The sequence below is a fragment of the Narcine bancroftii genome, chromosome 12 (assembly GCF_036971445.1).
Source record: "Narcine bancroftii isolate sNarBan1 chromosome 12, sNarBan1.hap1, whole genome shotgun sequence".
Taxonomy (NCBI): Eukaryota; Metazoa; Chordata; class Chondrichthyes; order Torpediniformes; family Narcinidae; genus Narcine; species Narcine bancroftii.
The window spans coordinates 5,838,751-5,859,694 of NC_091480.1; the positions used below are offsets into that span (position 1 = coordinate 5,838,751).

Consider the following 20,944-nt stretch of genomic DNA (forward strand, 5'->3'; position numbering starts at 1 on the left):
TTCCTGGATTGGAAAATAAGTCTATGAGGCAAGGTTAGCAGAGCTGGGACTTTTCTCTCTGGAGCGCAGAAGGATAAGAGGAGACTTGATAGAGGTCTACAAGATTCTGAGAGGCATAGATAGGGTGGGCAGCCAGGCCAGTTTCCAAGGGCAGGATCAGCAAACACCAGAGGACGTGTGTTCAAAGTGAAGGGAGGGAAATTTAGGGGAGACGTCAGGGGTAAGTTTTTTTTTTTACAGTTGTGGGGGCCTGGAATGCCTTGCCAGGATTGGTGGTGGAGGCTGGAACATTAGGGGCATTTAAGACACATGGATAGAAGAAAAATAGAGGATTACCGACCGGGTCTGGAGGATTTAGTATTTTTGGTTGGGACAACATTGAAGGCTGAAGGGTCAGCACTATGCTGTACTGTTCAGTGGAGACCTTGTGAAGGGTTCTGTCCGAAAATCTTGACTATCTTCTCCAACCGTTGCTGCTTGACCACGGAGATCCTCCAGCAGATTGAGTTGTGCTGCAGACAGAGGTGGCTCTGAATCCAGCATCAGGTGTGAATGAATTTGGGATTGTGTATGCATGAAGAATCGTTGAAGTCAGGATAATCTCTGCCTCTGGATCCTTCCATCTCCAGGTACCACGACACCATCGAGCAGTACAGTGAGGAGAACGGGAAGTGGGAGATATTCGGAGAGATGCTCACATGTCGCAGCTGGTTGAGTTGCGTTACAGTCCTGGTGCACAGCGAGACGTGGCCTGGCTTCTCAGCACAAGGCGTTAGCGTAGACTGATGGGTGCATCTTCCATCGCCTCTGGTCCAGAGCCATCAGCTACAGTTGGCCGAATTCTCCCAAGGACACTCCGCTCCTCTCCCAAGTACGTTTATCCAAGCACTTTTGGGTTCTATGTCAGCACATGCAGCCTGGGAACAAGCAGAGTGGGACATGACCCCATACAAAACTCCATGGGTTTGACGAGGAATGTGGGAGGGGTCTCCTGGAGGGTGCATTCCTCCTCACTGCCCGATCAAAGGTGAAAACCTCATTTCACCGGCGGTCGGGTTCTGAACGCACTGGATGCATCTCCAAATTAATACTTCAGGGTTCCAAAAACGCCATAAAACGAGGTCATTTCCTTCCTCCTGGGGACATCTTGGTGTCCACATTCCGACACTCTGCCAGGGATGACCAGCTTCAGGGGGAGATGTTTTGAACAGAGCCCTTCATCAAAATGTGAAAGGTTCATCTATTCCTGCTTCTCCCACTGAAGCGGCTCGATCTGCTGAGCAGTTTCTTTTTTTGCTCTAGATTCCAGCATCTGCAGTCTCTAGAGCAGGGCTTCTCCACATACCACCTTAGGTAATCCCTTCCTGACCTCAGAGCACTTGTGGTGTAGGTTGCCACAGGTGCTCTGGTTAGTAAGGCATTACTTACAGTGGTACATGAGGGGAAAGAGAAAGGTCGAGAAGCCCTGCTCTAGTAGGTCACTTAAACTGCAAAATCTGAAGTATTTACGGTAGTGTCCAGATGCCCTCATCTGCACAGATCTAGCCAAACTTCTCATCAGTTGGAAAGCATCAATTTAACAAAAAAATATTATTTTTCGCTTTTCAGCTGTTTTGCGATAGTATAAACATTGACACTTCACTGTACCTGAAGATGAATCGAGAATTATTTTTGTACCAATCATTTGAGATGTATACGTCCATCTACCTGCAATAATGTTTGTTCCCAAGTTTGCAGTCTTGGGTAGGAGTAAACTTGCACAGTTCAAGGGGATATAAATTTACAGCTTGGTTTAAAAGTTCTTTACCCTGAACATCCACCTTTATTAATTTGAGTAAGGATACAGGTTCAAACTCAACTTTTTTCATTGCACATTTTAAAATGGGTTACAGTACTGCAGCCAGCGACAGGGTAGTAAACTAATGTTGGCAGATGGCGATGCCTGACCCTCGAGCCACTCCCAGGAAAGGGTTCCTCTCGCCTTGCCTTGAAGGAAGGATTGTGCGACGAGATGATCAACAGCGCTGGCCAGGCGCCAGCTTCGGTTGACCATGAGCCTAAATATCACGCACAGTGAACTGTCAGTGGAGGGGTTAACTGTTGCTGAAGAGCAACTCCCCAAAGGAAGCTGGCATCTTTGCACGAGAATTGTGGTTAAGGCTTAGTTGTAAGAATTGTTGCTGTGAATTTCTCTGTCTAATTTGAGGTGCTGTTTCTCCTCCCCCAGTGTCTTGGCTAACGAAATAAAACTACCTTTTATTCTTAGATCTTTTAAATATTGGCGATTTGAGAGCTGACACGTTTTTTGTTCGATTTTGTTGCACAAATAATAGCTTAAATTCACGACTATACTTTTGCACGAGCAGTGTAAATTTTTAATGGCAGCAGTGATGTATAAACCCTATGGGTTTTAGGTAAATCACTGTTCAAATGTTTAACTGTTTTTATACTTCAGTATTTCAAATTATTAAAGTTGTTAAAACTATTTCGTATAAATTCTGTGGCTGTTAGAAATTAGTATGAAATATTTTTGTTTGCCACTGTGGCCTGTAAAAGCCAAACTGGAGCCTCATGTTCTCAATAAAACACTGACCTTTTGCTCCTGGAATCTTTCAGTTTATTGTCATATATTCAGCGTTTACCTTAAAAGATAAAAGAGGAACTCACCGGTCTCGCAGTGTCCATAGGAGGTAGAGATACATGACAGACGTTTCGGGCCCCAGCCCCAAGGTAAGAGCTCACTTCACCAGTGTTTTCTTTTGCCCTGCTATGATACACCACTAGTCCAGGGCTTCTGTCTGGACAAAAGATTCCTTCAGATAGTGTCTGTAGATATTGGCATTTTGGTCTCTCTTTTATTTGATACCTAGCCTAGGTCAGGACATTGTGGTACAACTGGAACACTAAATGTGCCTCAGTGGACTGTTGTGGCTGATGGGATGCCGCAAGGAGTGGATTATCCTTCTCCTTGGGACACTAGATCAAATGCATTTAATGGAAGGTATGGAGCTATGAAGAGAAGATGGCCTGGATTGGAGAACGTGCCTTACGAGGCAAGGTTACAAAACTGGGGCCTTTTTGGGGCCAAGAAGGATGAGAAGAGACTTGAGCAGGTTGACAAGATTCTGAGAGGCATAGACAGGGTGAATGGCCAGCACCTGTCTCCCAGGGCAGGATCAGCAAACACCAGAGGACATGCGTACAAAGTGAAGGGAAGGACTGTTCAGGGGAGATCACAGGCTGGTGTTTTTTTTTTACCCCTCATACAGAGAGAGTAGTGGGTGCCTGGAATGCATTGACAGGGTGGCAGTGGAGGCTGGTATAATAGGAACTTTTAAGAGATGCTTAGGCACGTGGATGAAAGAAAAATAGAAGCCTCTGAGTGTGAGGTAGGGAAGGATTAGATTGTTGAGTAGGTTTCTTTTGTCAGCACATTGTGGGCCAAAGGGTCTGAGCTGTAATGTTCTATGTATGTAATATTTACAATATCCTTGACAATCACAAGAAGTGGATTTGTTAATTGCTAAAGGTTGACTGAGAGTTTATGTTTATATTCATGGGATCTGAAATTCCCTCCCGCAAGGGTGACAGAATTCAACTCCAAGACAGAGCAGACCATTCGGCCCATCTTGTCTGTGCTGACCAAGTTAGCCTTCTAAGCTGCTGTTTGGCCAGAAATCTATCCAAATATCAGAATTGTGCCCACTTATACAACTTCCTCTGGCAGTTCATTTCGGATATGGTCCACCCTTTGAGTGAAAAACATGTCCCTCAGAAATCTCTCTTCTTAAACTAAAACCCTCGAGTTCTAGAACCATCTACTCTGGAAAGACTGAGCATTCAGTTTATCCACACACTGGTGTTTATAAACATCTACAAGATAACCCCTCCAGGGAGTAAGACCTAGCCTATCTAACCTCTCCCTATAACTGGTCCCCACAACTTCCTGCATGAATGCGAGAGATGACCTGTTAAGACTGTTCATTGTAGTTGGCACAAATGAATGAAAAATGGAATGAGATTCTTGGGAAGCACATGGGCAGAAAAGAATGTGAAATTGGGGAAAACGACCCCCCCCCCCCAACACCTTGCTGAACGATTGAACAAAGCTGTGGGGGTGACTAGCCCTCCTGCTTCCCATAATTTAGCTTGTGGCAGGATTTGAAAGGAGGGGACAAAAGTCCTCACGATGACCATTTTATTTAAGAAAACCAAGGAACACAAGTAATCCAAGCACTACTTTCTAAAGCAGTTTAAAGAGTCCAGCAGAAAGACGCACATCCAGTTTTGCCTCGAGTACCCTACTCTCGCTGCATTTCACACCAGGAGACGCTCCACTGCCTGTTGAACGGACTGTATCTGAGGCTTCAGCTGTGAGCCTTCCTTTATGGTGACAGACGATGCAATGACAGGCCTGCACACGCCGCATGCTCGACCCAGAGCCTGCTTGGACCTTACAAAGACGTACGGCACATTCTTGTCTTCACACAGAAGCGGTAAATGAAGAATGATCTCTAGGGGTTCAGCATCTGCTGCCATCACGATGAACTCGGCGATACCTCTGTTCAGTGTCTTGGTTGCTGCAAAGAAAGAGGAGAGGTCAGATCCAGGCAAGGGCAGCTCACCACCCCAGGTAGTGTATCATCTTCCATCTCCCCTTGTCACCACCCAGTCTGGGAGGAAAGAACAATTACACCCTGTCACCAACCCCCCCCCCCCCCACAAAAGCTCAAGGCCATGATTACAACTCCCTCCACAGATTCAGCACCAATCCTCAGGTAACAGATGTCCCCTCCCACCTATCATGCACCTACTCCCCTTCCTCAGAAGGGACACAATGCCACTATTACCCATTCTACTAATTGCAATTCCCCAATTTGTTGTGCTGTCCGGCTTGGTGCTAATTGATCGTCTCACTGCAATCTGAAACAACCATGCTCAGTGTTTTTTTTTTAAATAATTTTTTTATTTTTCACACTATGAACCATATTAATCAAAATACCATGCTCAGTGTTGATGGTCAGTTGTGGTCACCTCACTACAGGATGTGGACACCACATAAAAAGTGCAGATAGGGCAAGGAAGCTGCCTGGATTGGAAGGCATGGCTGGTGACCAGAGGTTGAGCGGTTGGTCTTTTCTCTTTGCGATGGAGGATGAGAATGTACAAGGTAATGAGGGGCATTGATTGTGTGGGTGGCCAGAGGCTTTCTCCTTGGGCTGAAATGGCTAACACATGGGTCAGAGATTTGTGTTTGGGAGTAAGTGCAGAGGGCTGTAAGAAGTTTTTCAGAGTGGTGGGGGCACATCAGCGATGGAGGCACATCAGCGATGGAGGCAGGTACAATTGGATCTTTTAAGAGACTATTAGATAGGTGGGGTTTTTTTTAATTTAATTTTTTAAAAATTTTGACACATAACAGTGTCAGGTCATTTTGACCCACAAGCCTGTGCTGCTCAATTAACCTACAATCCCTATTATGCTTTGAACAGTGGGAGGAACCCACGCAAACACAGGGAGAATGTACAAACTCCCTACAGACAGCGTGGGATTCAAGCCCCAGTCCTGATAAATGGTGCTATAATGGGGCCGAACCAACAGTGTTGCCATCCAACCATGGTGTAGGAAATTCTAGGCAGTTGTTAGAGTAGGTTATTAAGTCAGTACAACACTGTGAGCCAAAGAGATTTCTATGTTGTAAATTATAAAAACAATGCTGGAGAAACTCGGCAGGTCAGTGCACTTTGTGTAACAAAGTTTCAATCAGGTTTGAGTCCTTCATCAAGATATAGTCAGGTTCTTTTATCTTTGCTGCATAAAGGACAGTCTTTGACTTGCTGAGTTTCTCCAGCATTGTCTTTTAACCACGTTGTACTATTTGACAGATAAACTTCCAACCTAATGCAAATGCTAAGAGATTACTTTGTCCTTGTTAAAACCCGTTTCTCCTCCCAACTGCAGCACAGTTCGACATCAGGAAGCAGATCAGCAATAGCTTAATGGTGCGTCGAATGAACTGGCCAGATTCCCCTCCAACATTACCTTCATTGGCCCCCTTCCGGAGTTGCTTGTAGTTGCCCGCTTGTTGAACCAGATCCAGTATGGTCCTGGTCAGCTGCGCATCTGCGAGCGGGTAGGCCTTTGGATTCACCTCTTGGTCTGTCTGTGATAGAGAAGGACACGGGTTTAGGAGTCAGATCATCACCAAGCCCATTACTTAACTGACCCAGCGCTGGACGAACTCAGCAGGTACCAGAGATAGAGAAGCAGGCGGAGCCCTTCATCAGGCTCTGTAGGCAGGCGCCCGAGATTCCCCCTCCGCGGGACCTCCCTCCCTTCCCGGGACCTTCCTCCCCGAGACCCCTCCCCAGGACCCCCCCCTCCCTTCCCGGGAACCTCCCTCCCCGAGACCCCCCCCTCCCCAGGACCCCCCCCCTCCCTTCCCGGGAACCTCCCTCCCTGAGACCCCTCCCCAGGACCCCCCCCCTCCCTTCCCGGGAACCTCCCTCCCTGAGATTCCCCTCCTCCCTGGGACTCTCCCTCCCTCCCCGGGACGACCCCCCTCCCTTCCAGGCGCCGCCTGGCCTCGAGGCCCCTCGGGCCCGCTCCGCCTCTCCATGTGGGCCCGGTCCCGCCGCCGCCGCCCGCTCACCATCCTCTCCGCGCCGTGACCCGACTCCCCACCGCCGCTCTCCGCGCCCTCGGTCGCCTCTTCACGGAGGACAGGTCCCGATACGCTGCTCGCCCACCGCACGGTCCCGCACGCCTGCGACAAGCGCCGACTTCCGCCTCATACTGGGGGTGAGCGCCACCTCCGTCCGGGATGACCCAATGACCGCAGATGCCTTTGTATAGGACGACCCAACAAAAAAATTATCCTATACACCGGGTCTAGAAATTCTCACCGAAATCTCGACCTTGCCCATGCTCCGTTGTTTATTTGAGGTCTCAGCGCTCCTCCTTTTCACTTTGGAGCAAAGAAAGATGAGAGGAGACTTGATAGAGGTCGACAAGATTCTGAGAGGCATAGACATGCTGGACAGTCAGCACCTGTTTCCCAGAGCAGGATCAGTAAACACCAGAGAACGTGTATAAAGTGAAGGAGGGGAAGTTATTTTATATAGAGAGCTGTGGGTTCCTGGAATGTGTTGCTGGGATGGTGGTGGAAGCTGCACTTGTTTTGGTCTCACGTACGGGATTTCTTTAGGGGAAGAGAGGAGAACTTCAGTGAAAACAGAACTTCTTCAGGGTCTTTCAAGTCATTCAAGGTCTTCCTGAAGTCCACGATCATCTCCTTCATTGTGTCTTTCATGTTATAACCATCTTATGACTACTATAAAATAAAATGTTAGCAATAATGGTGCACGAAAGGTAAGGCAGTTTCTTTTTTTAATTAGAATTTTTTTATTTTTCACACTGTGAACCATGTCAACCAAAATACATACCAACATTTCCCTCTTAAATATACACAGTGGCATTTTCTCCCCTTTTTTCCCCCCTCCCTTCCCTCCCCCCCTTCCCACCCCCCCCCCCCCAAAACCAATAAACATTCAACATATACAACACAATAAAACCATTAAACAATGTCATCACACAATGGAAAATAAACAAGAAAAATGTGTCATCTACTTTTACACACTGGATCAAGTCATTTTGTCTTATCATTTTAGGGGCAGTTTCTTTGGTTCATTGATTATTCAGGAATCTGACAGCATTGGGGAAGAAGATGTCCTTGAGCTTCTGAGTGGTCGCCTTCAGGTTCCTGAACCTTTTCCCTGATGGTAGCGGGGTGAAGAGGCCTTGGTGTCATTACACTATTTAATGGCTGATCTATCTCCCTCCTGTATGCTTCCTTGTTGCCATTTGTGATTCTGCCATTAGGGCACTGACCCCACCTCCCTTCAGTTCTGTGACCACATCGCCCTGACACACCCCTCTCCGTCTGACCAACGGTGACCCTGTCTGTAGACAGCCGGCTGGTGGAACATCAGACTACTCCCAATCCTGCTCCCTGTAGGTCCTGTAGACAGAGGAGGTCACTGGTGACACTAAACCTTTAGTCTTGGCAGTTTTTTTACTGTTCCAGATCTAAGGGAGGAGTTGGGGGGGGGGGGGGGGGTCCTGTTCTAAAAGGAGGGGTGAATGTGGTGATGTTTCCTCCATTGTATCTAGTTAACATTGTCGGTTGTATATTGCCCACAGATGACTCCTACCCGATGACTCCTGCACCATGGTCCTGGGGCCATTCCTATCCTGGTTCTTCTGTGTATTAGAGCCTATCGTTCCCTCAGCTTGTCTCTGCGATTACTGGTAGTTCCATACAAGCACATACATCATATGCAACCCTGAGATTATTATTCCTGGCGGCACAGCACTTACTGGTCGTGCAAAAATAAACTGTAAACTGATAAAGAATGTAAACAAGCCATGCAATACAGAGACCATCAAAAAGATCATCAATAAAGAACACCATCATATTGTGCGTGGCATGGAGAAGCTGACCGCCATGTTGTGCGTGGCACGGGGACGCGAAGCCGCCATGTAGGGTATGGCACGGCGGGGGTGAGCCCGGCCGCCATGTTGTGCGTGACACGGGTACGCGAAGCCGCCATGTTGTTTGTGGCGCGGGGGGGGGAGAGAGCCCGGCCGCCATGTTGTGCGTGGCACGGGGACGCGAAGCCGCCATGTTGGGTATGGCACGGGGGGGAGGGAGGGGGCGGGGGAGACCCGGCCGCCATGTTGTGCGTAACACGGGTACGCGAAGTCGCCATGTTGTGTGTGGCGCGGGGGGGAGAGAGCCCGGCCGCCATGTTGTGTGTGGCGCGGGGGGGAGCCCGGCCGCCATCTTGTGCGACACGGGTACGCGAAGCCGCCATGTTGTGTGTGGCGCGGGGGGGAGAGAGCCGGCCGCCATGTTGTGTGTGGCACGGTGGGGGGCGGGGGGGAGCCCGGCCGCCATGTTGTGCGTGACAAGGGTACGCGAAGCCGCCATCTTGTGTGTGGGGCGGGGGGAGAGAGACCGGCCGCCATGTTGTGTGTGGCGCGGGGGGGAGCCCGGCCGCCATGTTTTGAGTGACACGGGTACGCGAAGCCGCCATGTTGTGTGTGGCGCGGGGGAGAGAGCCCGGCCGCCATGTTGTGTGTGGCACGGTGGGGGGCGGGGGGGAGCCCGGCCGCCATGTTGTGCGTGACACGGGTACGCGAAGCCGCCATGTTGTGTGTGGCACGGTGGGGGGCGGGGGGAGCCCGGCCGCCATGTTGTGCGTGACACGGGTACGCGAAGCCGCCATGTTGTGTGTGGCGCGGGGGGGGGAGCCCGGCCGCCATGTTTTGAGTGACACGGGTACGCGAAGCCGCCATGTTGTGTGTGGCGCGGGGGGGAGAGAGCCTGGCCGCCATGTTGTGTGTGGCGCGGGGGGGGGGGAGCCCGGCCGCCATGTTTTGAGTGACACGGGTACGCGAAGCCGCCATGTTGTGTGTGGCGCGAGGGGGAGAGAGCCCGGCCGCCATGTTGTGTGTGTCGCGGGGGGGGCCGGCCGCCATGTTGTGCGTGACACGGGTACGCGAAGCCGCCATGTTGTGTGTGGCGCGGGGGAGAGAGCCCGGCCGCCATGTTGTGCGTGACACGGGTACGCGAAGCCGCCATGTTGTTTGTGGCGCGGGGGGGGGAGAGAGCCCGGCCGCCATGTTGTGCGTGGCACGGGGACGCGAAGCCGCCATGTTGGGTATGGCACGGGGGGGAGGGAGGGGGCGGGGGAGACCCGGCCGCCATGTTGTGCGTAACACGGGTACGCGAAGTCGCCATGTTGTGTGTGGCGCGGGGGGGAGAGAGCCCGGCCGCCATGTTGTGTGTGGCGCGGGGGGGAGCCCGGCCGCCATCTTGTGCGACACGGGTACGCGAAGCCGCCATGTTGTGTGTGGCGCGGGGGGGAGAGAGCCGGCCGCCATGTTGTGTGTGGCACGGTGGGGGGCGGGGGGGAGCCCGGCCGCCATGTTGTGCGTGACAAGGGTACGCGAAGCCGCCATCTTGTGTGTGGGGCGGGGGGAGAGAGACCGGCCGCCATGTTGTGTGTGGCGCGGGGGGGAGCCCGGCCGCCATGTTTTGAGTGACACGGGTACGCGAAGCCGCCATGTTGTGTGTGGCGCGGGGGAGAGAGCCCGGCCGCCATGTTGTGTGTGGCACGGTGGGGGGCGGGGGGGAGCCCGGCCGCCATGTTGTGCGTGACACGGGTACGCGAAGCCGCCATGTTGTGTGTGGCACGGTGGGGGGCGGGGGGAGCCCGGCCGCCATGTTGTGCGTGACACGGGTACGCGAAGCCGCCATGTTGTGTGTGGCGCGGGGGGGGGGGAGCCCGGCCGCCATGTTTTGAGTGACACGGGTACGCGAAGCCGCCATGTTGTGTGTGGCGCGGGGGGGAGAGAGCCTGGCCGCCATGTTGTGTGTGGCGCGGGGGGGGGGGAGCCCGGCCGCCATGTTTTGAGTGACACGGGTACGCGAAGCCGCCATGTTGTGTGTGGCGCGAGGGGGAGAGAGCCCGGCCGCCATGTTGTGTGTGTCACGGTGGGGGGCGGGGGGGGCCGGCCGCCATGTTGTGCGTGACACGGGTACGCGAAGCCGCCATGTTGTGTGTGGCGCGGGGGAGAGAGCCCGGCCGCCATGTTGTGCGTGACACGGGTACGCGAAGCCGCCATGTTGTGTGTGGCGCGGGGGGGGGAGCCCGGCCGCCATGTTTTGAGTGACACGGGTACGCGAAGCCGCCATGTTGTGTGTGGCACGATGGGGGGCGGGGGGAGCCCGGCCGCCATGTTGTGCGTGACACGGGTACGCGAAGCCGCCATGTTGTGCGTGGCGCGGGGGGGGGGGGGAGCCCGGCCGCCATGTTTTGAGTGACACGGGTACGCGAAGCCGCCATGTTGTGTGTGGCGCGGGGGGGAGAGAGCCTGGCCGCCATGTTGTGTGTGGCGCGGGGGGGGGGAGCCCGGCCGCCATGTTTTGAGTGACACGGGTACGCGAAGCCGCCATGTTGTGTGTGGCACGGTGGGGGGCGGGGGGGAGCCCGGCCGCCATGTTGTGCGTGACACGGGTACGCGAAGCCGCCATGTTGTGTGTGGCGCGGGGGGGGAGCCCGGCCGCCATGTTTTGAGTGACACGGGTACGCGAAGCCGCCATGTTGTGTGTGGCACGGTGGGGGGCGGCGGGGGGAGCCCGGCCGCCATGTTGTGCGTCCCATCGCGACCGGAGACACGGGAGGATGCGGTCGGTGAGGAGGGTGAACTCAGCGCTCGCAAACTTCACCGTAAGCGGCCTTTGTCTGTGGCTCAGCCCGGTGACCGAGTCACCGTGAGATTACTACCGCGCGGCCCCCCCCCCCCCCCACCCGCCACAAACCGAGGAAAGCCCGGTGAGGCCGGCCCCGAGGCCTAGTCCGGTTCCCGAGTTCTCGGCCACAAGCGTCTGGGTCCTAGAGCCGTCTTCACCCCGCAGAACCGGCTGTTAAACACGGCGGAAACGGGCGGCCGGGCTTGGAGTGCGGATGGTCCCGGGCCGGTGCCTGAAGGTCATTGATCTGCCGGGCCCGGGGAGGGAGCGCGGGCCCGGGGAGGGAGCGCGGGCCCGGGGAGGGAGCGCGGGCCCGGGGAGGGAGCGCGGGCCCGGGGAGGGGAGGGGGACGTGATCGCCGTGGGCCCCAAGCCTGTGCTGAAGGTCACATCGTATAGACTGATGCCTGAATGCGGACTCCCTTCCTCCCTCCCTCCCTCCCCACCGTCCTGGTCCAACACAGGTCAATGTCACCTCTATGCACTGCATGAAGCTGCACGTCCAAATCCCAATTTATTCTCATGAACGGGTCACCAAATCCGTTGTTTTGCAGCAGTCACAGTGCAAACATTTCGATGAACCACTTTCCAAACACGAAAAGTTGAAGTGAGCAGTGTCTTTGGTTCATTGATTATTCAGGAATCTGATGGCAGAGGGGAAAAAGCTGCCCTTGAGCCGCTGAGTGCTTGTCTTTGGGCTCCTGTACCTTTTCCCCGATGGTAGCAAAGTGAAGAGGGCGTGGCCTGGGTGGTGGGGGTCCTTGAGGAGCGAGGCTGCTGGTGTCTGTAATGTCACAGGCCTAGTTGTCGCCAAGTGATACAACCAGCCAGAATGCTCTCTACAGGACACCTGTAGAAGTTTACAAAAATCTTTGACTCTCCTCAAACTCCTCACAAAGTATATCTGCTGGCGAGCCTTCTTTGTGATTGCATTGACGTAGAGGCTCCAGGACAGATCTTTGAAGTTCTCGACCCTCTCCACTATTGAGCCCTCGATGAGGACTGGGTCATGTTCCCCTGAAGTCCACAATCATTTCCTTAGTTTTGTTAAAATTGAATGCAAGGTTGTTGTCATGACACCACTCAACCAGCTGATCTATTTCCCTCCTGTACACTTCTTCATTGCCATCTGTGATTCTGCCGTCAACTGGTGTCATCGGCAAACTTGTAGAAAGCATTGGAATTGTGCCTGGCTACACAGTCGTGGGTGTATAATGAGAAGAGCAGTGGTATAAGCACACATCCTTGGGGTGCGCCTGTGTTGATGATCAGTGAGGAGATGTTATTGTTTCCAATTTGTTGTCTTCTGATAAGGAAGTCAAGGATCCAGTTGCAGAGGCCCAGGGTTTGGAACATTGACCAGAACTGGGGGAATAATGGTGTTGAAGGCTGAGCTGTATTCAATGAAGAGTAGCTGTATGTATGAATTGCTGTTTACCAGATGATCCAGAGTTGAGTGGAGAGCCAGTGACATTGCGCCTGATGATTAATAGTTTATTTCTAGCAATTTAAAATGTGTACATGGAGACACAAGAGTCCCCAGATGGTGGAATCTGAGCAAAAAGCAGGAAACCAAACTTATCCTTTTCCCTAATAATAGAAACACAGAAATGCTGGAGGAACTCAGCAGGTCTCATAACCTCCATAGGACTGAACCCTTCTTCAAGGTATAAATAAGAAAGCAGGCAGATGCCGGAATTAAAGGCCGGAGAGAGAAAGGGGAAGACTGGTAGGGGGAGGAGTCCAGACCAACAGACAAAGGGTGTTAATTGGATTTGATGAGGAAAGGTGAGAACTGATTTTGCTTCTAGGAAAGGAGACAGGGTGAAGAAGATGGGGGGTGGGGTGGGGTATACCCAGATAGAAGATGAGGTGTTGCTCCAATTTGCGGGTGATCTCAGTCTGGCAGTGCATGAGACCATGGGCAGACATGTCAGCGAGGGAAAGGATCGGTGAATTGGAAGGGGTGGCCACTGACTATGGCGGCAGATGCAGCCCATGTAGAAGCAATCCAATACATCAGAGAGACTGGGTGATCGCTTTTTTAAGCACCTCAGCTCTGTCCACCATAATAGCAATCAAGGTATTGGAACCAGGATTTGAGTGGGTGCTGAGGGCAAGAAGGGCACACATAGGGTCTGAAGGCTTCCTGCTCAATTTGGAAGTTTGGATCTGGGATCTGGAGCCCGGGTTGCTAATGGTTTGGACGAGCCTGTGCCACTGCAGAGGCTGCAGGAGTGCTGGAGGCAAATCCACGGACACTCACTGTCACAGAAAGGACTCTCTTTTGTTTCTCTTTCTCCTATTGTTAGGCAGTGCTCATGGAAACTCTCTTTGTCTGCATTATGACAGCCCATAGTTGTAGGATATCAAGCATATTATATTTGTAATGCCTTATTACATGACACAAAAAGGAACCTTTGAATCTTTAACCAACAGGGCAGACTTGATGGGCTGATTGGCCTCCCGTTCATCTGTTTCTCTACTTCAAACCTTCATTTTTGTAATTCCTCTTCATTTTATCTCTGTGCTTTCTCTAAACCAGCAATTTTTTAAAAAGCTTTGATCATTCAGGATTAATGACCTGCCTTCCAGGAGCATTCAATCCTGTTTTTATTGCAGGCAACAAGGTTTTATTCGTCCAAACTCGCACCCAAGAATGAGTTTGCAGCGGCTGCAGAGAAGCTCCCACCTCAGGAGCCGGAGGTCAGTGAAATTCAGAACAGTTTGTTTTATAGAAGCATGATTTCACCTCTGTCGTTTTGAGGGACTTTCTTGAAGGTGAAGAATTATTGCCCACTTTGAGTAGATACTTGCAGAGATGGATGTGTTGGGGTATGGGAGCATGGTGGCAAGGTGGCTGCTGTAACCTGGAATAAAACACGACAGTCTACAGGCACCGTGAATGAAGTAAAAACACATTGCTGGGGAAACTCGGTAGGTCAAACGGTGTCCTTTATGTAGTAAAGATAAAGGTATGTAACCAACATTTTGGGCTTGACCCCTTCATCAAACTACGAGCAATATGTAGACACGCCATATTTCTTCAGGCTTCTGAGGACGTGTAGTTGTTGGTGTACCATAGCATCAATGTGGTTAGTCTGGGGCTGTTGGTGATTTGTACGCCTAAAAGCTCAAAGGTCTCCGCTCCTCAGCCCATTGAAACAGACAGGGCCATGCGCTACTCCCCACTTCCTGAAGTCGATGATGACCTCTTCCTCTCTTGCTACTCTCTGAATCCATCATTCAACACGACACTTAGTCAGATTTATGGATAGGAAGAGCTTAAAGGGATATGGACCAAATGCAGGCAGATGGTACCAGCCTGGAATTCCAAGTGGTTGACATGGATGAAATGGGCTTAAGGGCTTCTTCTGTGCCCTGTGACAAGATTGGATGGTTTGTGCTTTGCTGCATGTCAGTTCACTAAGCTGGTCAGTAGCTGAGACCTGTTGAGCAGAAGGTTTAAAAAGCAGGAGCATCACTCGGGCTGTTTAGTTCCCCCTCCTTTTAGATTTGAATGTTAAGATCGAGCAGGGGTGAGGGTGCAGTGGAAGTATGGAACTGTGGAGTAGGAGAGGTCTGCAAATCACTGAGAAATCAGTATAGCATTACAGGAGTTGGTCATCCGGCCCGTCAAGCCTGCTCTGCCATTCAATGTGATCATGGCAGATCTGATGATTGGCTCATCTCCATCTATCTGGCTTTTCCCCATCCAGTTTCCTTAATTCCCTTACGATGTAAAAATCTATCCAACCTTGTCTTAAATACATGTTCTGAGGTCACCTCCACTGCTTCAATGGGCAGCGAATTCCACAGATTCACCCCCCTCTGGGAAAAGCAGTTCCTGCTCATCTACTACCCTGAATCTTGAGGCTATGATCCCTCATTCTAGGCTCTCCCACCAATGGAAATAACTTGCTTACCTATATCTTATCTATGCCTGTCATAATTTTTTATATTTCCATAAGATTCCGCTCATTCTTCTGAATTCCAGGAAGTACAGTCCTAGCTGACTCAATATCTACTCAGGCTAGCTCCCTCATCCCTGGAATCAACCTGGTGAACAGCCTCCGCACTGCCTCCAAAGCCAGGACATCTTTCCCAGAACTGCATGCAGTATTCCCAATGTGGTCTCACCAGTGCCTTATACAATTGCAACACGACCTCCCTGCTCTTAAGTTCATTTTCTCCAGCAATGAAGGCCAATGTTCCATTTGCCTTTTTGAAACCCTGCTGCACCTGCAAACCAACCTTTTGCAATTCATGCTCAAGCCCTCCCAAGTCCTTCTGCACGGCAACACGCTGCAATCAGTTGCCATTTAAATAATATTCTGATCTTAATTTTTTTCATCCAAAGTGGATAACCTCACATTTACCAACATTATACTCCATCTGCCAGATCCTTGCCCACTCACTTAACCTATCGATATCTCTCTGCAGACTCTCCTTATCCTCTGCACAATTTGCTTTTCCACTCTATTTGGTGTCATCAGCAAACTTAAATACACGACACTAACCCTAACCCTCTTCCAGATCATTTATGTATATTGTAAAAGATGTTCCCTGCACTGAATGAAACTCCACTCAGCTGACCTGATGATTTCAAGTTCATGAAGACCTTCAAAATGGGTTGGGTGGTGAAGTCCCTGTTGTGACGAGAAGGAATGTTTTAACAAAGTATTTCCCCATGAACATCAGTGATCATTCCATATTGGTTGGGCATTGAGAAAAGTTCCCTCTCCGTATATTGGCAGACGAGAGCAGTGCAACTTGAAAACTAAGACCATTGGCAACACAGCACTGGGCCAGTACTGCTCTGTGGAGCTCAGATCCCTGGAGAAGGAATAGTTCCAAACAGACCACGAGTGTAGGTTAATGGGATGTAAATTGGGTGGCATGGGCTGAAAGGACTTGTTACCGTGCTGTATATCAAAATTAAAATTTATGTACTTCACCATTAGCAGATGTGGTTTTTTGGATTCTCTGGACAGGTGTTGAGGTGAAATACCTTTCAAAGGCCACTGGCACCTTTCACTCTATCAGATATTAACAAAGATACTTCAAAGTGTCACAAAATATCACAACAAGAGGAAATGGAGTTGTTTTTCTGGGAACGTGTTTAGTCAGGATTTAGTGTTTGGTGTTTGTAGTAATTTGGCTTTTCTCCAACAGGTGTCGAAATTGCCAAATGGATTGGTGATCGCCTCCCTGGAAAATTACTCTCCAACCTCAAAGATTGGAGTCTTCATAAAGGCGGGCAGCAGATACGAGACTACCAGTAACCTGGGAATCACCCACGCCCTGCGTTTGGCAGCAAACCTTGTGAGTAAAGATCAACAGAAAATGTCTTGATGAGGCTTCTTCAAAATTACACGGCTCTGTGGACTATAATTAATTGGGAATTAACAAGGCTTGGAAAAGTTAGGTCATGTTTTAAACTGTCCAGTTAAAGTATCTTGTTCGTGTTAAGCTTGTGAGCTGCCGATCTCACTAGTCTTGCCTTACTTGTTCTTTCCCACGAATATTTGTGCACCGCATGGACTAATTAGCTGGGTAATTGCAGTCACCAGTCAACCTTGGATCTGGAGCCACATACAGACCAGATCAGAAAGGCAGATATCACAATGGGCATTTGTGAAAAGTAAAAAGCTAGAGATGACAGAAATCTGCACCAAGTGATGGACATAACTCAGCATGTCAAGCAGTAGTCACAGTTGGAGAAACTGTTTAAAACAGCTATTCTTGACGTTTTCTTTTAGGCTGTGGTCTCCTGAAAGTTTATGGGCCTCCTTCGCTGCGAAGCAGTATGATTCAGTTGGCTTCTTCTGTACTTCTGTCCTCCAAACCACATTAAAAAAAACATGATTTCAGGTTCAGGAGCCCCCTTAAATGTGCTGTGGACTCCCAAGGGTACTGTATGGCCCCTGTTGAGAATGGCTGGTTTAAATTTCTGTTTTTATTTTAGAATTCCATCATCTACAGAATTTTTTCCTCTTGAGTCAACTGGATGGGGGGATGGGTTAGTGACAACAGTCCAGCTGTTTCGTGGATGCTAGTTCTTCTCCCTCCAAGTTTAACACTTGGTTTCATTGTTGATATTTTATCCTTATGCAAAGGCTGATATTTTTACAACTTGTGTGTGGTTGAAATAACTGATTACTGGAATAACTCTTTCAGTCATAGTTATGTTTTCAGTGCACTGTTTTATCATAAAGCCTCATCATTTTAGTGGAGATTCAGTTTGTAACATTTTGGAGAAAAACAAAGCTCTCTGCATCATTCTTGGAGAGTTCAGAACTGCCCATGAAGTTAATTGCAATCACTCACCAAACCCTCTTTGATTTGCAGACAACAAAGGGAGTTTCATCATTCAGAATAACCCGTGGCATCGAAGCTGTTGGGGGCAGTTTGAGGTGAGTCTCTTTAACTTGTGCTCTATTCCTGTCCTTGCCAACTCCTAATAGTGGGAGTGCATCAGCGGGGAGTGTGTCAGTGGGGAGCAGATTCCTGGAAACATGGATTTGCACAAGGCAGTCGATTCCGAGCCAGAAGTGGTTCATTCATCTGCTGCAGAAACACTGATGTGCCAGACTCAGTACTGCCATCTTCCAGGTGCATTGCTGAACCAGGGTTCTGCCTCCGTGTGGGCTTAAAAAAAGTCTTTGTTCTATAGAAGGACAAGTAGTACGATACCCAAACAATTCCCATTGCCAAAAATCACAGAATCGAGCATCTTATCAATATCACATCATTGCTGCACCTCCTGGAATGCAATGGTCATTGCCTGTCAGAAATATCTTGTGGACATTGAGGTTTTGTGTGAGATTGAGGGAAAATAAAACTGTATAAAGTCAGTAAAAACACAATGCTGGAGAAACTGAGCAGGTCAAACGGTGTCATTTTTTCTGTAAAGATAAAGGTACAGAATATGGAGTACATCACAAAAGTCTGCAGATTTTCTCTATACTGTTTGACCTGTTGAGTTTTTGCAGCATCATGTTTTTATTACTTGTCTTTTAAAATATTTTTATTGGTATTCAATATAGAAACAATTGAACGATACAATTATACAAGGTGCAAAAAATATGGGGAAAAAATTTCAAATATGAACTTAATTCAAAGGACCAACGCACAAGTAGTAAAATATGACATCAAACAAAAAGAAAAAACCCAACCCAAAAGAAAGAGAAATAAAGGAAAGAAAGGAAGAATAAAGTTAGTTCTTTTCAAATGAATAATAAAAGGTATATGATTATCTTTCCTTCTCTTCTCATACTGTAAGAATGATCAAAAGTTGCATTGTTCATGGTTGAGCAAAGCCATTACCTGTTATTTAGTTTAAAATATGAATTTTTTAGATTAGATATTTACAAATTTGACATTTTGATCAATCATAGATCCCTGATTTTCTGCAAATTCCCGAGGCCAACGCTCTTGATTTACAACTTTCTCATAAAGGTTCACTATCTATTATTTGTAATAACTTGCTGGATTTCAGAATAGCTTCGTTAGTTAAGACCAAGAACGACTGAGAACAGGATTTGAATATATAATTTTTGGATGAAGTTTGGGACCAACCTTTGTGCATGACACTGTTGCAATTTAAAATTAAATTGTCTTATTTTTATTCTGATATAAATCCTCTGTAATAAATGCAGATTTGCTGAGGCTTCCTTAAATCCACATTGAAAGATATTTTTCAGATATTATTAGTGGACACATTAGAACCTTGGCCTTCAATTGCTATTTTCAGAAGATGAAATCTTACTAACTCCAGCTCAAATTCGAATTTTATCTTTTACTATGGATAGCCAGACGTGCAATTCTGATTAAATGGAAGACATTACTCCAACTTCACACCCACAATGGCTAAATGATATCGTGTCTTATTATCTAAGTTTGGCAGGCGGGTAATGAACAGACAGGGGTGGAACTTACTCCTGTGAGTCTGTAACACGTCATCAGTTGCGGGTGGGACTCCCCCTACATTTCTGGGGAGGGCAAATTCCCAGGAGTTTGGACCACAGTGTGAAAGGCCCAGGAGGTCCTGAATTCCTGGGAATTTCTCTGGGACAAATTAGAGTCACTGATTGCCTGCGGTGTGAAAATGCCTATTTCCTAACCTTGCTTCATAGTCAGGGTTTTGTCCCATAATGGGGGGTGGGTTAGGTTTCCTTTTATTTCAATCACTGTGAGTGTAGACTTTTGTATTTTACTCTTGTATAAACCTGACAGTGTACAGGCCAGATGTGTATGACAAAAACTGCAAGAGTGCCTTGTGTTTTCAGTTGTTCAATACTCTTGCAGCCTAATGGAAATTTCAAGTTTAGTGGCAAAGATCAAGTCTCACTGACAACTGGTTGAGATGGAGATCCCACTCATGGTAAGTTTATGAGGGTTGCCCTTGTCAGTCAGTTTAAGTGAATGACTGCTGTACTGAAATTCTCATGTTCAGGAAAATCTTGCCCACTTCATTGCCAGTTGTATTTTTCCCTACCTCTATGTGTTGAGTTGCTTTGAGATATGGGGTAAGTTGATTAACGATTTAAGATGTATTTTCAAGTACACAAGATATTGTGGAAAAATGTTCTTTGTCTTGCCCTATAAAGCAATAAGCCAGCAATAATTCAATGAGAAAACGGGAAGCAGAAGAGAGTATTTCAAAGGCATTGTAGTTGTTGATCTTGTCCTCTGATGTCGCCTCCTCTGGCAGTCCATCACCTCTATGGCTGGCTCATGTTATTCAGTAGTGAACCTAAGCTTGAAGCCCCATATCCGTAGTCAAGAAGCCAGCTCACTATCTCACCTACATCAGTCCAAGACCCAGTTGCATCAGCCTGTGGCCTGGCCCTGAGTCTTTGAATGTGGAGCCCGCCAGAGCAGCTGCATTTAGCTGCTTGCCCTCAATACAACAACATGGTGAGACTCCCTGATCTCAGCATTCCCATGGTTCGGCCTCAGCGGACATGGGCTGCTGCTGTGCTTCGGTACAGAGCCCCTCTGAGTCGCTCCCTTATGCTGGGAACATGAGGCTTGTGTATGTGTGGAAGCTCCACAGTTTAGAAGTGATCAACCCTTTCTGCTTTTGCAGCGTGACCTCAACAAGGGAGAACATGACCTACACAGTGGAATGTATGCGAGACTATGTGTGAGTATTGGGCCACTGCATATTGCATCATGTCAATCCTCCTGAAGGTTGGGAAATTACTCCAACTCTTATGGACCCATCTATGGAATGGGAAGGGAAACCAGTTCGATGGGTTCAAAGAGCAATGAGTCTGGACACAGGCTGAACATAAGAATACGTCAGGGATTGTAACGGGGAATACATGCACGAGTACTCTCAATCACAAAATAGGACAGGAAGTCCTTAAAAAATTAATGATCTCAGGTTTTGATCCATAAATTGGGCTGGGGTTTCATTTGATTTTGCTGTACCAGTTTTAACAAATCCTGTTTGTGGCTGGACTAAGGTTATTTGGGTGCACTGTTTGGTGATAATTGGGGGAATGGATATTTTGGGAGGGATCAGGCAATGGTTTGAGAATACCACACACTGTAATCTGGCAGACCAAGCCTTTATAGAAACTATCTTTGAATTTGCTGTGTTTCTAGTTTAACA

The 20,944-nt window shown here is 49.0% G+C and overlaps 3 protein-coding genes across 7 annotated transcripts in view; 2 read left to right on the plus strand and 1 right to left on the minus strand.

The window, feature by feature from the left end:
• LOC138746884 (kelch-like protein 3) overlaps positions 1–8,482 on the plus strand; it is a 23,104-nt gene extending 14,622 nt beyond the window's left edge. Inside the window, 5 exon segments of the mRNA XM_069905484.1 lie at positions 630–871; positions 2,617–2,730; positions 5,962–6,249; positions 7,208–7,371; positions 8,203–8,482. Coding sequence (XP_069761585.1) covers positions 630–786 — 157 coding nt within the window. The 3' untranslated portion in view covers positions 787–871; positions 2,617–2,730; positions 5,962–6,249; positions 7,208–7,371; positions 8,203–8,482.
• On the minus strand, positions 4,185–7,266 carry snu13b (SNU13 homolog, small nuclear ribonucleoprotein b (U4/U6.U5)). 2 transcript variants are annotated; one of them, XM_069905492.1, is made up of 3 exons: positions 6,906–7,266; positions 6,043–6,163; positions 4,185–4,580 (listed from the first exon to the last, which is right to left on the minus strand). In XM_069905492.1, the coding sequence occupies exons 1-3, from the start codon at positions 7,032–7,034 to the stop codon at positions 4,318–4,320; spliced, it is 513 nt and encodes a 170-aa protein (XP_069761593.1). In that variant the 5' UTR covers positions 7,035–7,266; the 3' UTR covers positions 4,185–4,317. The 2 variants fall into 2 exon arrangements, with proteins under 2 accessions (XP_069761593.1, XP_069761594.1); XM_069905493.1 differs by lacking the exon at positions 6,906–7,266 and adding an exon at positions 6,653–6,806.
• The window catches only part of uqcrc2b (ubiquinol-cytochrome c reductase core protein 2b), a 25,954-nt gene continuing 13,478 nt past the window's right edge, over positions 8,469–20,944 (plus strand). The window contains exons 1-5 of one of the 4 annotated variants that reach the window (XM_069905489.1): positions 8,469–8,595; positions 13,942–14,025; positions 16,495–16,644; positions 17,671–17,735; positions 20,414–20,470. In XM_069905489.1, coding sequence (XP_069761590.1) covers positions 8,578–8,595; positions 13,942–14,025; positions 16,495–16,644; positions 17,671–17,735; positions 20,414–20,470 — 374 coding nt within the window. In that variant the 5' untranslated portion in view covers positions 8,469–8,577. Of the gene's footprint in view, positions 8,596–11,021; positions 11,085–11,134; positions 11,298–11,519; positions 11,559–13,941; positions 14,026–16,494; positions 16,645–17,670; positions 17,736–20,413; positions 20,471–20,944 lie in introns of those variants that run through there. The other 3 variants (XM_069905486.1, XM_069905485.1, XM_069905488.1) reach the window with 3 other exon arrangements.

Excerpts from the sequence above, each read along its gene's own strand:
- snu13b (XM_069905492.1), bottom strand. The coding sequence starts at position 7,034 with ATGTCTATGCCTCTCAGAATCTTGTCGACCTCTATCAAGTCTCCTCTC. Across the intron at positions 6,164-6,905 it reads TGGGCAAGGTCGAGATTTCG|ACAGACCAAGAGGTGAATCC; the intron begins GTGAGAATTTCT and ends TCTCTATCACAG. Across the intron at positions 4,581-6,042 it reads CCGGAAGGGGGCCAATGAAG|CAACCAAGACACTGAACAGA; the intron begins GTAATGTTGGAG and ends CTTTCTTTGCAG.